The sequence below is a fragment of the Orbilia oligospora genome, assembly GCF_000225545.1.
Source record: "Orbilia oligospora ATCC 24927 unplaced genomic scaffold scaffold00097, whole genome shotgun sequence".
Classification (NCBI taxonomy): Eukaryota; Fungi; Ascomycota; class Orbiliomycetes; order Orbiliales; family Orbiliaceae; genus Orbilia; species Orbilia oligospora.
Genome location: NW_011645654.1, coordinates 1484670 through 1498968, shown reverse-complemented (window position 1 = coordinate 1498968; position 14299 = coordinate 1484670). Strand labels below are relative to the sequence as shown.

Sequence of the window (14299 nt, the reverse complement as noted above, 5' to 3'; positions counted from 1 at the left end):
TACGTTGTAGTATATGGCTCATGCGACTGCGCAGATTCATCACCCATTCTTTAGACCCATCCTGTGGCTTCTGACGTTCATCCTAGATCCATCCCGAGAAGCGCTATGAATGCTTCTCCGCTGCCGTGATCTCCACTCAAGCGGTTATGGTTTAGTGGTATAATTCTCGCTTAGGGTTCTTCAAGATCCAATATGCGAGAGGTCCCAGGTTCGAGCCCTGGTAACCGCCTGACTACCTTCTCTTTTGCATCTCTATCTCTCCGTCATCTGTCGGGGAGTATCTTTTTGCTCCTGAAGTTTATTGTTTACCCTTTTGTTTGACTGGTGGTTGTGGTTACTTTCAAATCGGCTAAAGATTTGGTTCGTTGGTATATTCAATTGTGTCTCCGTATATGAAACGATACGAACATGTCGGTACTGCGAGATTAATTAAGCTCATTCACCTCACTAGTCATAATGTTGTATATAACGGACTCGGGGCTAGGGCGACTACATTCTCACTTATAAGGCCTTTAAGCTTTCTATAAGTGCGCGAGTCTGAGTATACTAGCAAATTCTGGCTTATCAAGGACTGTCATTGTATTCCAGAAACTAGCTAGCTAAGCTATAGATATGCGAATATATTATTTAACATTACAATGATTGCTGTGCTCAAAAGCATTATTCATTACTCATAATACTCCAGGACATGTAACAATTCTTAAATTTAAAGGAATGGAAATAATGAAAGCCGATATTAGACTATCCCCAACCTTCTCGCGGCTTGTTTTTTCCTTTTTGTCCTTAATTGCGCATGCGATCGTTACTTATTTAGTTTTCTTGGGTTCGGTGTAGTGACCGTATGGAACGGTAAAGTTCGTTGGGTAGTTGATATACTGAACATTGCCATTGGGGTTCGCGGGATTGACTCTAGTCCGGACGTCTGTTCCGACCCAGATAGTACCGAGATCAATTGTTTGATCCTTATTATATCTATGAATGATGGTCAAGACATAACCAATACCCGTCTTGTACTCAAGCCCGAAAGATACACCAGGCTTGTTACACCTTGTGGGGAAAGGTGCGGTAGCTATAGTAGGCATGACGGAGGAACTAGCAGTGCAGTATGCGGTGAATGAAGGGTCTTGTACGTTAAATGAAACGTATGAATAGAGAGAATGCGGGACGCCGCTGTCGTAGAAATCCGTGACTGTGAAGACGCCGGCGGGGACCTTGGCGCGGGGCGCAAGGATTGGGCTCGCGTTTAGAGTGGAAGCGAGCGAAAGAATGGGAAGGATGAAATTGGTTAGTTGCATGTTGCCGGTAAATTTGGTGGAGCGAGAGGATGGTATGTTCAGTTAACGAGAGTAATAGGTATAAATAAGAGCTTAGCTCTAAATATTAATTAAGTAGTAGAGATGTATCGTATTGATCTGAAGACTTTCAAGGTTATCGATTGAAGATAAAATTCTTCGATAGAGCGAGGGTAGTTCAAGTTTAAATACCTCTGTCGGTCGCCGTGCATACAGTCTCCTCGCATCATGTTAATATCTTCTGATCGATCGGTGAGTTACCTGATCTGATAACTAGTTTCGCTCTTCTTAGCTAACCAGAACATGGTTGTGCCCGGTCGAATCACCTCATCCATGTACGCAAAGAGCGTAGTTGGGGGAATATTCGCACAGGCAGAATTTACTTGCATCCATTGTAACCATACAAGGGTCACAGGCATGGGCGAACGCCTGTTTTCAGCCCGTGCTACCAAGAATAGCATGTTGTTGTGCACGTGTAACTTCCAACAAGCCATTGTCACCAATCGATGTGTTCCTCCGAATCATGGCGAATAACTTCGGTGGAAATTACCTAGCCTATAGAGCTCCGGGAAAGCTATAGAATTCGAAGGAGTTTAGTGAAGTTTAATTCGGATGATCCAGCAAATGCTTTCGAAGGAAGGGGCGTCGAGAGGAATGGCCTGTGCAGATGTGGAGTCCCGAGGTTGGTGGAGCTACCCTTGTAAATTTCCTGCATGATGAAAGCTTGAAAATGCTTGGCCAGTTGGCTGAAGATCTTGAACTCTGGGCACAACGCACAATTGCATTTAAATATTTCTAGCTCTTTGAATTGGTCTCTACACATCAGGCCTGTATCGGACAGATTAATTCAGAAAGTTTCGAATAGCAAAGTTGAAAAACCAGGGTAAAATCGAGAAAATGAGGTCTTGCATGCTCGATTGAGAGTGCAGCTTCGAGGGTTGCAATTGCAATAGTGGTTCAGGTGGCCAACAGTTATCCAAGTGTTTGAAAGGATATAGATTAATTGCTCAAACTTCCAATTAAGCATTTTGCGGATTTCGAACTTCCTCTTTGATTTCGTGTATCGCAGATCTACTTTATCAGGTCCGTTTCATAACTCGAAAAACTAGTACGGATACTGGCGTTCGTACTCCTAACGAAGTTATATTTTATCGGATCGCGGGATTATTTCAGGGTACCAAGGAAGCTTTCGACGGTCCGGCATAGCCGCCTTTCAATAAGACATTCCTAAGACTATAGGGTGTAAATGTCAAGAATGGGGGTCGGATTCCAGGTTTAATTAAACATCCGAGTCAATTATAAGCTTATGAAATGATTTCATAGAGGGGTGACTGAGGAAATTAAGTACATGTATCCGAATTATAACATTATCCTGGTTCTGGACCTCCGAAACTCACGGGCCTTCTCTGATGGACGTTCTGATTTGAACTTACGTAGGTACTTAAAGACATATTTCTTTAAAACGGCCCGGGATGACGTTATGCATGTAACCATCCGATGTGAAATCTGGGGAACTCCTCCGCCTCGAGCACCTGGATTCGAGGCTAGGGAACTCCCAGGGAACTTTCCAGTCGTTTTCCACTTTTGAGTGATCTGTGTTCATGTTCCGGTCCACAAGCGCGGGCTCGCTAAATAAATGTTTCAGTGAATCGATCGTATCCCACGAGTTTCTTTTTCAATCGATGATTCCTATTGAGACTGTATCACGTTTTGATCATGAATCTCGGCCACGGAAATCTTGTGGGACAGAAATGCAGTGGGAGCTATCCTTGGAATGTCATGATTGATACTAGTATACTGGGTTATATAATAGTCTTGTAGAACGCTAATTATCGCAATATCCGTTAGGTCGCTCGACCCCGCGCTCCGTGATCCTGTATCGTTGTTTCACACGGACGGGTGAAACGGTGCCATTTGGCAGTTGTACATAAGTTCAATATTCAATAGGTTGTGTAACTATTTAGCTTTGCAGGTGAAGCGCCGGGCCGGCAGTACTAGTACGTAATCGAACACTCACGATTGGTACCGCGCCCTGTCCGATGATATATGTACCGACGGATTTACACCTCTTGCTAACCATTTTCGGTATATCAGCTGATCAGAATATCCTGGGGGGATCTTTTTAACCCTTCGACACTTTTCCAATACTACAAGAAATTTTATGCATGCATACTTGATCATGAAGCATTTGACCTGCTCCACTCGCAAGACTAAACCTTCTATAGATTCTTCCTTGAATCATCCAGGCCTACCCGTTTTATTACCTTCAATTCTATCGGTCGTTTGTATTTAGCCGAGTCCGTGAACCTTGGTTTCTATCAATACATGGAGAGGCTCCGAATCTGTGTGTTTGATCTATACTTCTATATCCTATGAATCGATCTCTCAAATTACACTCTTAGCTCGCCACGAGTATTGTATATATATATTTACAATAGATTGAAAGATGCATAGAAGTATTAGCCCAGCTCTTTGGGAAACCGGAATTGGGTAGCCGTCGGGCCCCACCAATTACTTTAATTAACCTCCGCTTTATTTTATTTTTTTTGTATGGGGCTGGGTACGAGACAATATCTGAGGTGTAAGTCACACAGCGTCGAGTTAACTTGTGTGGAGAAGCAACATATAGTGTATGTGATGTGTATGTGCGAGACATAAAATTTCGGAGTCTGACGCTCTACCGATTAAGCTAACCGGGCAATTGCATTTGTCGATTGCAGAAAAGATAAACTGGCTTATAATAAGAATATTCGAAGTCACAAGATCGGTATGGCTTCAGAACCATCAAACTCAGTTAATTTAAATTGTCTTCCTTGATTGTGGCAACAGCTGACGGTAATTAGCCTATACCTGACAATCAGACGCTAGTTATTTAGAGCGTTGTACGTCTGTGGTTTATTCTGCAGGGCCTTCCTTTTTCGTAGGTGTCTCACTTACCTAGGGACATGTATCTCATCCAACATCCCATTACATCAATTGCCCGGTTAGCTCAATCGGTAGAGCGTCAGACTCTTAATCTGAAGGCTGCGGGTTCGACCCCCGCATCGGGCTTCTCTTCCTTCGAGAGAAGCAGTAGATGCATCCGCATCAGATTGGCAATTTCTTTTTTGAAGTTTTTGCGATTGGAGGAGGAGAAATTGGACGTTTCGATTTTTTGATTTTTTTTGGCAATGATTTTGGGTCCAAAAATTTCAGGAATACCAGAACAAAGCCAGACCATTACGACCTCAAATTTTCGAAGTTTGGGGGCGACGTTTGGTGCTATTTTTATCGATTCTTCAATGTGGGGTTTCGGTTCTCGGTTGGAGAAAAAAGTTTTTTTCTGCGATCACATGACTAGGCCCCAAAGCATTTTGGCAAGACACAAAAAATGGGTTGACACCGACGTTGGATTTTGTATGGTCACACAGGATAATAACACCCATTTTATTCACTTCCTGTAAGGAAATCCACCCTCGTTCTCATAATATGTTTCTTCTGTAATCCTTGAGCAATATAATATAATGGTACCAGATTGTACCATTGGTTTATATGTAAGTCAACTAATTCTTTTTTCTTTGCTTATAAATTATAAGACCAACCAAAAAGATACTTCGACCCTTAATCGCTAGCCCATATCACCCTATTACATGCACATGGATTCACAGGTGTATAAGGCTCTTAAATTAAGACCTTTAATTTATGCACACCTAAAATTTCGAGAAAACCGTGTAGTTATTATCCAGTTAAGGACCGGAAGATCATTCAAGCTGCTATATATGGCTCAGAAGTGACTTTATGCGATTTTGAATGTTCTCAGCTGATTCATCTTTTTCCTTGTTTCGTACCCAAGTTTCCCCCCGTTTCGCAGTGCAATCGCCCAGTAGGGAGAAGCTAGTCTCGGGGCCTGTACTTATGTATGACATTAATTCAAGATCGAACTATAGTTAATTAAGACTTTCTAGAGAATGTTGCTAATACCTCGATCTTTGAGCCATTGTAAATGTATCCAAGCACATGAATATATTCGTGATCTGGCCTCACCGAGCTAGCTCACAGCTGGTCTGAAACATAAAATTGCAATGCTCACGAGATATAAGTGTGTGATCCAGGAACGATTATGGAGCCCAGGAGGTACTACGGTGGAGGTTTAACTATAATACTAGAACATTACTTATATCTCTTCACTCCCCCTTAAGTACACAAAATGTCCCTAGAGACACCAGTGTTACTTCAAAATTAAGAATTGATCACATTTAACCAAGATGAAAAACCGAAGCCACGAGATGTATAATTTTTACAACTTAATGTGAACTTCCAAACTATTTCTAACACTTGAAGTCTCTAAAACGACTAGGTTTATCACAAGCGCAGTACCCGATCAATACATTAATCCTCAAACTTCAAATGGCACCTTAATAACCAAGACCCCTCTCCCCTCATCCCAAACCCCCCACTTCGCAATAACCATCATCAAAGCCTTATCAATATCCCTCTCCAGCCCACTATCCACATAAACCCCCAACTGTTCTCTCGTCAACAAAATCTCGACATTACTAGTACCCTCTTCACACGCCGTCTCCTTATCCAAAGCCTCAAAATCTATTTCCTCATCTCCATCAGGCATTAAAAACCTCTTACAACCATTCGCCCACGGACAATCCTTAAACTGTAGGTAATTAAAAACCAACTGCTCCCCTTCCTTTACATCCCTAGTTGTCCATGCACTCCACCCAACCATCGTATCTTCTGTAACCGCAGTTCCACCAATATCTACATTTCCCATGCCATCTTCTTCTTGTTGTTGTTCGTCTTCTTCTTTTTGTCCTCTTTCAACAATCCCATGGTTCAAGAATCTTAGATTGTCAAGTGAGAAGTTTACTGTATCCCAACGTTCTGAGTATACAGAGTATATTTCGATTGATTTCTTGAAGATTTCCCATTCGGGATTCCTTTTACCAGCTTGACGGATGGCAGTGAAGGTTCTTTTAGGGATCGGGAGGTAGTTATCGACTGTTGCCAGGTACCATGTCGTACCCGCTGGAAGGTCTTGGGTGGCGGTGAGCCCTAAGCCCATGGATGGGATGTGTGATAGACGGGCGTACTTGGTTATTACGGTGTTTTGCGGGTAGGTTGATACATCGCCGGGGAGGATTGAAGATAGTTTGCGTGTTTTTGGTTGTAGCATTTTGAATGGGTGGTCTGGAGCTTTAGGAAGTGTAGAAGACATCTCAGAATAAAAATAATAATATGAGGAGGAGGAGGAAGAAGAAGAAGAAGAAGATGATGATGATGATGAAGAAGAAAAGGAAGATGAGGGAGAGCGGTGACTATTAATCGTGCGGTGCCACCCCCTTCGATGGCTGCGCAGGAGACAACTATCTTCTATGAAGTTTCTAAAATCAAGTAAGGCCCCAGTTCTCATACTATATATAATACCGCCCTCTGGGACAGCTCTGGCTCCGAGATTACTACCACCCTAATTGTTAACAGCAAGATTTCACTCGCTCAACAACATACATACACGTATCTATGGCTAGCTGTCAAGCAGCATTAGCCTCCGTACCCGGACCTCCTCTTTCCTCCAAAGGGTATACTACACATCATCTAAGTTAATCATTTTTTTAAAAAAATTTCCGACCCCCCGAATGCGACACGCCAATTAACCCCGAGTACGACAAGGAGCGCCACAAGACTAGATATTTATATCTTACACATCTGAACCCGAAAACTTTCCCCAATTGATAGAGAGTTGACGGTTAACCGGTTAACCGGTTACGTAAAGCTAAGTTTACTAATGATAATATGATTGAACATAATAGACGACGAAAGTGCTAAAATATATATACTTACATAAGTATGTATGTATAGTTCAAAATATCTTCTTGAATACTTGGATGTGGCTGGGGGGGCACATCTACTCTTAGCTAGCTAGCTGGCTGGGCATTCATACGATTGATATGCACCAGTTGCACATGGAGCTCCACCAGACTATATGCACCATGCATATGATATGGTTGAAAAGGTATACAACTTATTAAATTAATTTATTTTCGGTTTCATGACATATGCACTCTTGTACTTATGTAAAATATCCTCTATTTCATATGAGGACCGGATTATGAACTTTCATCGAACTGCCAAGGGTATACAGTGGAAATGGTACACTGACTGACCAAAGAAGGTCAAAAAAAAAAAAAAGAGAGATGAAAAAATTGAAAAACTCCAAAGCGCAATCCATATGTGTACCTGTCCCAATTCCACAAGCAAAAAGAGAACCATCACGATTTTTTTGTAACCCGACGAAAAGAGTTGCAGAAAGCGGAAACAGCTACAAAAAAAAGATCAAACGCGATCTGGGTAGTTGGCGGACGAATAAGATAGCCGCTGTTACGAAAACGAAACCGAAAAAGGGACATCATGTGCTAAAAAAGAATGCGCTTCCCAATCCAAAAGAGACACAAAAAGAAGCCATAGACAACCGCCCGAAAAGAAAACTGTCCACGTGAAAGATCATGCTCCAGAAGGATACTAGTAAGCACTAAAAACCCCCAACCTAAGAAATTCGTTAATCAGTTCCCGACCCCTCTTTTACCATCCACGATCTTCCGTCGTTCATCTCCATCTTTTCAAGCTTTATCATAAGTTGCCCATTCAACCCTAAATATTTCGTTAGTATCGATATGCTTTGTGAAAAAATAGACCGGGGATGTATAAACTTACACTTCCAACCCACAAATAACCAAAATCAACGTGCTCGGTAAAATAACCACCACATAACTCCAGAACAAGATCTTCGCCATCACATTCTCATACACCCCGTTCAACTGACAGATCTGGCTGAGCTGTAACGCACTTGGCGCACCCGCGAGTAAGAAACAGACAATAATAAATATCGGATCGCCGAGTAAACTGATTGGTAGGAACTTCGCCGCGATAGCTAGCATGGGTGCTATTATTATTGTCGGGATGAGCATACGAGAGATTAGTGCGGCTAGAAGAATGTTGCGTTCATGACGGGCGGTGGCTTTATGATGTCCTGGGGTGGCGAGGGGATCATCCTCTGGTTTTGGGATGGTATTTCCAGCGAGGTTGGCACCTAGGACCACAAGAATCAATGGAACGGCGACATTTCCAGATTGCTTGACTGCTCTGGTGACGGAGTTTTCGACAAAGGTTCCTGGTGTGAAGAAGAGCTTTTGAAGTGCGGGGACGGATGCAACAAGGAGAGCTGCCAACATGGCCCAAAGTGGTGGGTTCATGAATTCCCAAAGTCCCATAAAGAAGCGCTTGAGAAAGCCGGCTGGTTTCTTAGACCACTTTGGTGCCTTGGGAAGGTTCTTGGTTGCTTGGGCGATGTTCTTGCTCATCTTATGTCGGAGTTCGGGTACGGCCTTGAGGAGATTCGTCTTGGAGCTCATGGGCGATGTAATGGCTGACTCTGAAGGCTCAGGAAAGCTAGTGATGACCCTAGAATCTCGTTTCACCATTTTCGACCGAGTAGGACTATCAGACCTCGACGTTGTTGGAGACGAAATATTGCTAGCACTCGCGCTGACAGCTGTCGATGATTGCCCTGGCGTTTCAACATCATGATACCGCTGATCGCTACCCTTACGCTGCGTATTTCCGAGTGCCTCTGTCACACTATCCAAACTCTGCGGTATCGGTGGTAGGGTCTTCATTTTTGGTGGAATAGTCGATCCGGAATTCAACCTATCTGGATGGCTTCGAATGTTCTCGCTATCACGACGGTTCATACCGGTAATCGGACGACCAATAATGAGTTGTGGCGCTTCACCAGTAGGAGTTGCAAGACCTTCATATTCAGGGAAGCCGGGATGACGGAAGGGATCAGTCGATTTTCTACGTGTACCAGTTTCGAGGTCTTCGTCCCATTCGCTTTCAGAGTCGACAGATTCGGTGCGAGATGCAATAGGGGCAGGTTCATCGGTATAGCGGTCATTTTCGTCAAAGAACGGGTTTTCGGCCTCATCGTCAGCTTCCTCGTCAGCTTCCCGTGTTCCACCCTCTTCGACGGTGTACGCGCTCGCCGGTGCAAGCAGAACATGATAACCCCAGCTCCATCGCACCAGCTGTCCCAACTGCTGAAAGATGAGCAAATACAAGATACCACGGGCAGCGACGTCGTTGTCATTGTCACCGGGTATCTTACTCCAGTGCAAACCTTTCAGTGTGAAAGCCAGCGACAGGACCAACGAAATCGGCAGCGAATTTGAGTTTCCGAATACACCCATAGCGATTACGAAGTTCCTAGCCCGACGACGGAATTTGAACGCCTTGGCTACGAGTACGGAACCGACATAAGAAACGGCAGTCATAAAGACAAAGATAATAGGGATAACGGCGAGGTCGGCAAGTTTGTCAACGGTCAGTTGAGAGGCTAGTTTCGTAAAAACTACATTTCGCAACTATTAGCAAGAGATCTAAAGACCTTAATAGACGAGGAGGCAACATACTCAAACATGGTGTAAACAAGCTAACGTTCAAATTCGCAATAAATTTCTGGTTCCCTGCATCGAACATGCCCTGCCTGGCGATGATATAACCCGGTAAACTGACACATACGACTTCTAATACTGCTTCGAATACCAATAGAATAAGGTTTCCTAACGAAGGATGGGATGAATGAGGTGGCATATGCTTTTTGAAGGCTGTAGCAGCTGTCGAGGCCGCCGTTTGTAAGAGAAAATCGGTAGAATTGTAGGCCATATCGTTCGAAGAAAATCCAGCCATACCGTCACGAAGACGGAAGGCGGTCGGAGAGGTGATGAAGGACATTGTAGTGGATTTTTTTTTGTAGATGGAGGCTGAGAAGGTTATGATGTTATCTGGTTGTTATTTAGGTTTTCGAGATGGATGAGGTGGCTAAGTAGGGGCAAGCAATCCGCCTCAATTGCGCTGAAGAAGACGTAAGACAGAAACGAGTAAGAGACAGATAGATTAATAACAGCCGTGATCTTTGAAGCGGATTCGATCGTTGATGACGATATGCGACCGACGGTCGACTTCTTCGGGGACCTATTCAGGTACCGGCTTCGAGAAGGAACGGCTATTCAAACGTAGAGTTACGTAACCGGGTTGGAAGTGCGAACGGGACAAACGTGGAAAGGCAAACGGCCCGAATTAGGCCACGAGCGAATTGGCGCAAAACATCATGATGGTTAATTAAATCTAAAGAATAGTAATTGAAGATGAAAAAGGAGAAGAGATGAGATGAAAGAGAAGAAGAAGATGAAGAAGATGAAGAAGAAGGAGGAAGAGGAAGAGATGACAAGATACTAATGTAGCTATCCAAGCAAGAAAGAAATACAGAAAAAGGGACCTCCTTCTAATTCGAATTTCTCTCTCACAGCCAGCCAGCCAAGAAATCACATAAGCCTCGAATAAGAAAATGCATTCTCGATTCTTCACCCACCCACCCACAGACCTATTATATTCACGGACCAAGTTGGTCTACGATGATGCGATCGTTCCATGTTCAATGTTGGTGTCCCCAAGCGATCCTAGTGAACTATAGTGATGTACTTGAGATATTCTCATGCATGTCCCACGGGCTGAAAAAGCATGAAACCGGTACGAGGGCGTCCTAGCTTGCAGATACTATCAATGCAATAGTATACTTACATACTTCTTGAGTACTTACAACCCTGACTGATGGATGTAGATACACATGTATATATGTAAACCCCGGAGTTACACGATTACGGGTTCCCTTTCTATCAGGCTCGTCGTCGGTTACGTTATCCCACAATTCGAAACTGATATCTCAATCGATTCGTGGGGTTCCTTTGAAAGAAGGAGCGAGATAAAGAGATATCTCGATCCCGCTGCATGTTTTCTGCAGATATCTCCAGGAACCAACCATATCTCCCCACTCCATCCCTTCCGTTGTCTCCCGACAGATCAGATCATACAATTCTGCTATGCTACTGTGGATGTCAGTGCTTGAGTACAAGGGAGAGGCAGTGTCGTCCGCCCAGATTTCTTCCCCATGGAAGAAAAAAATTAGTATATATCCCTCTTCGGTATTTGCCCCCCTCCCTCAGAAATATTATTGGATGTTGAATCTTGACGAAACAGCCTTACGTCCATAAACTTTAGGATATACGTATGCATATAGATACATGCGTACATAAATATCCAGCGAAGAAAGAAGGAACGATTCGAACCCGAACCCTTGTCCAACGAGAACGAAAGGAAGTTAAGGAAAAGAATGCAGGACGGAGAATATAAGCTAGTTGGCTAGTTCCCAGCGGGATCCTTCCAATCAACGCTTGATAGCGGGAACGTGCTATTGACCTGCCATGGTGCCCTTGCCGAAGACGTCACTTTTGGTAATTTCAACAGCGCATCTCCGTGTTCCCCGTTTTTGTTTTTTGAGGCTGTGGGCTGGGATGCGTGTGTCCTGCATGCGGCATGGATTTGTGTCTGAACGAGAAAGTTGAGTCGTCAGACCAGTTTACCAGCTTGATGATGATGCATATGTATGTCTGTACATAAGGATGTAAGTAAGTAAGTAAGTATGTACATGAATATATCCGGTACAAGATGTTCAGTCGAATTCAAGGATTTTTCTGATTCATTCCTCATGCTTGCTCTCGAATGAAACCAATGCTGGTTAGCCGGAGACTGGGAGGGAGGATTTCCGAACCCTTGATCAGCCGAATGGTCCCAGACCAGCTCGCTAGTTAGCTGTCAACCCAACTTTTTGCTAGTTACATCCAGACAGTCGGATACTTTTTTTTCTCATGTAATCCTCGTCACCTTCCGTCGCGCGCATTTTCCAGTATTTCTCAATATAAAAATTTTCTCTCTCTATCTCTTTTTCTCTGTTCTATATTAAAGACCTAGCAAAATCTGTAAAGAATTTTCTTTCCCACTATAAGAATTCTCTAAGTAGTGGGCCTAGGGACTTGAAGTAGGATTTTTTTTCTTTCTTCATATATCGGCGAGCAGATGATGAAAGAGATAACAGCCAGAGATTAAACAAGACTAAACAAGACTAAAGATGAACATTTAAACGAGTGATTCAAATTGGCAGCTCAAAGTAGTTAGCCTTGTAACTGTGACCTAGTTGTTATCAGACGCTAGTGTACTATTGAATCATCCCGAATCGAACTTCACCTCCAAAATTAAAATACCCATACAAAGTTCCACCCCGCAGACAATTATAGACAATACGATACAATAATGAACCTCACAAACCTCCCCTCAGAAATACACCTCCAGATATTCTCCTATCTGCCCCAAGGCTGCATCTACAACCTCCTCTTGACCTGTAAACAAATCTATCCAACCGCCCATCAACAGCTCTGGTCCTGTTTGGGATTCTTGTCCACATTCACAGCCGAAAACACACCCTCAGATTCCAACGACATCAACGCATATTTGGCTAGAATATCATTATCAAGAAGGGAAAACTTTTTCCATTTCCCCCGTATCATCACATATTCACGGTTTAACAAATACCTCCTCCCTCCTTTGAGATGGAGGATATTAATCGACCCGAATTTGAATCCGAATTCTTCATCTAATACAAAAAATAATGGATGGGGACTCGTAAAGAGGATTATATTAGGCGGCTTCGACGTCCTCCTTGAAGATAAATTGATGAATGCATTAAGAGAAAAGATCGAAGCAGGAAATCTAAACCCCCAGTTTATAGAAATATACCTCGGAGGTAAAATCCCCCCTTACCCATGACCTCTCTTGAAGTTTCAAACTTGTATAATAGCTTGTATAAGTGCAAGTATAAACTGGTATTATCAATTGGTAGGTAGTATGGTAGTATAAGCGCTAATATCTAACCAAAGATGGCCTCAACCACACCTACGACCCCTTAACCGCCGCCCGCTCCTTCTTCTCCACCATAAACTCCCACGCAAACGCAGCATTACTCAACCGTAATAAAACCGAGTACAACCCCCCATCACTAACCCTCCAAATCCCCTCCAGCACAGCCCTAAAACTCGACTGCTTCCCTCTGAACACCATCACAACCCTCTCCCTTGGAATCTCCCCATCGAGTAGGGAGGACTTCTTCAACCCTGCTTCCCAAATCCTTCAAATAGCTGAATACCTAACCACCGCCTCATCTTCTTTAAGATCCCTGACACTAAATAATACTCACAACGGAACAGTTCTACAACCCCTCGAACAATTCTCTTCGGTACTGGAAGCCTTACAACAGGCGTTTACGAATCTAACCGCCCTCCAAAAACTAAAATTCTCATTCAGGTTTTTTAATGCTTCGTTATTTATATCACCCCCTGAGAACGTCAGGGTACTGTGTTACGATGACTTCGAAGCAACGGAAGACTGGTGGTATCAACTTTCGAAAGCAGAGTTAAGGAATGTGGAATGGTTGAAGGTTGGGATCAGATGGTATCATTGCGGTGTCAGTGGGGATAAAAGTGATGTCCCGAATGTTGGAACTTTTAGTGGTAAAAAGCTTAAATGTTTTTATTTAGAGGGAAACAAGGGTTCTATACCGAAGGGTCTTGCGGATTGTGTTTTGAGGGCGAATCCTGGGTTGGTTGAGAACGGGAAAGGGAGCTTTGGGTTGAAAGATGGAGATGTAAGATAGACTAAGTACTTAAGTCGGTATTGTTGCTTGAGTACCTACTATCCTAACATCGATGCATCGTCTACTTTATATGTATGAGTAGTCACATATAACCAGTCTAACAATTTTTTTAAAAAAACACCCAATCAATTTGTACCTCCATATGCATATGTACCGCCGTCTTCCAAAAACTACACCTATATATAGCTACCTCCAATTTCCTTTTTGTTTTTCTAAATAAAAATAAAAAGAGAGAGGGAGAGAGCCAAAGTAGCTATAGACACAAAGGGGGTTGAAAATAGAAACAATCGAGAGTAGCAAGAAGTTTTTTTAAAAAAAGAGGGGGGGACACATTGAAAGCGAAGGTATCTTATCTATAACGAGCGCAATTAAAGAATAAAATGACGATTGAAAAAGGGAAAAGAAGGGGTAGGAGGAG

At 43.2% G+C, this 14299-nt stretch overlaps 4 protein-coding genes across 4 annotated transcripts; 1 reads left to right on the top strand and 3 right to left on the bottom strand.

Annotated features, from left to right (window-relative positions):
• Window positions 1-806: 806 nt before the first annotated feature.
• Window positions 807-1295, bottom strand: AOL_s00097g447 (uncharacterized protein; the record flags this gene model as incomplete). The annotated part of the gene is made up of 1 exon (XM_011126280.1): window positions 807-1295. The coding sequence occupies one exon, from the start codon at window positions 1293-1295 to the stop codon at window positions 807-809; it is 489 nt and encodes a 162-aa protein (XP_011124582.1).
• Window positions 1296-5667: 4372 nt separating this feature from the next.
• On the bottom strand, window positions 5668-6501 carry AOL_s00097g446 (uncharacterized protein; the record flags this gene model as incomplete). The annotated part of the gene is made up of 1 exon (XM_011126279.1): window positions 5668-6501. The coding sequence occupies one exon, from the start codon at window positions 6499-6501 to the stop codon at window positions 5668-5670; it is 834 nt and encodes a 277-aa protein (XP_011124581.1).
• Window positions 6502-7900: 1399 nt separating this feature from the next.
• On the bottom strand, window positions 7901-10073 carry AOL_s00097g445 (uncharacterized protein; the record flags this gene model as incomplete). The annotated part of the gene is made up of 3 exons (XM_011126278.1): window positions 7901-7931; window positions 7995-9690; window positions 9752-10073. The coding sequence occupies 3 exons, from the start codon at window positions 10071-10073 to the stop codon at window positions 7901-7903; spliced, it is 2049 nt and encodes a 682-aa protein (XP_011124580.1).
• A 2412-nt stretch (window positions 10074-12485) lies between these two features.
• AOL_s00097g444 (uncharacterized protein) lies at window positions 12486-13881 on the top strand (the record flags this gene model as incomplete). The annotated part of the gene is made up of 2 exons (XM_011126277.1): window positions 12486-12975; window positions 13109-13881. The coding sequence occupies 2 exons, from the start codon at window positions 12486-12488 to the stop codon at window positions 13879-13881; spliced, it is 1263 nt and encodes a 420-aa protein (XP_011124579.1).
• Window positions 13882-14299: the final 418 nt, after the last annotated feature.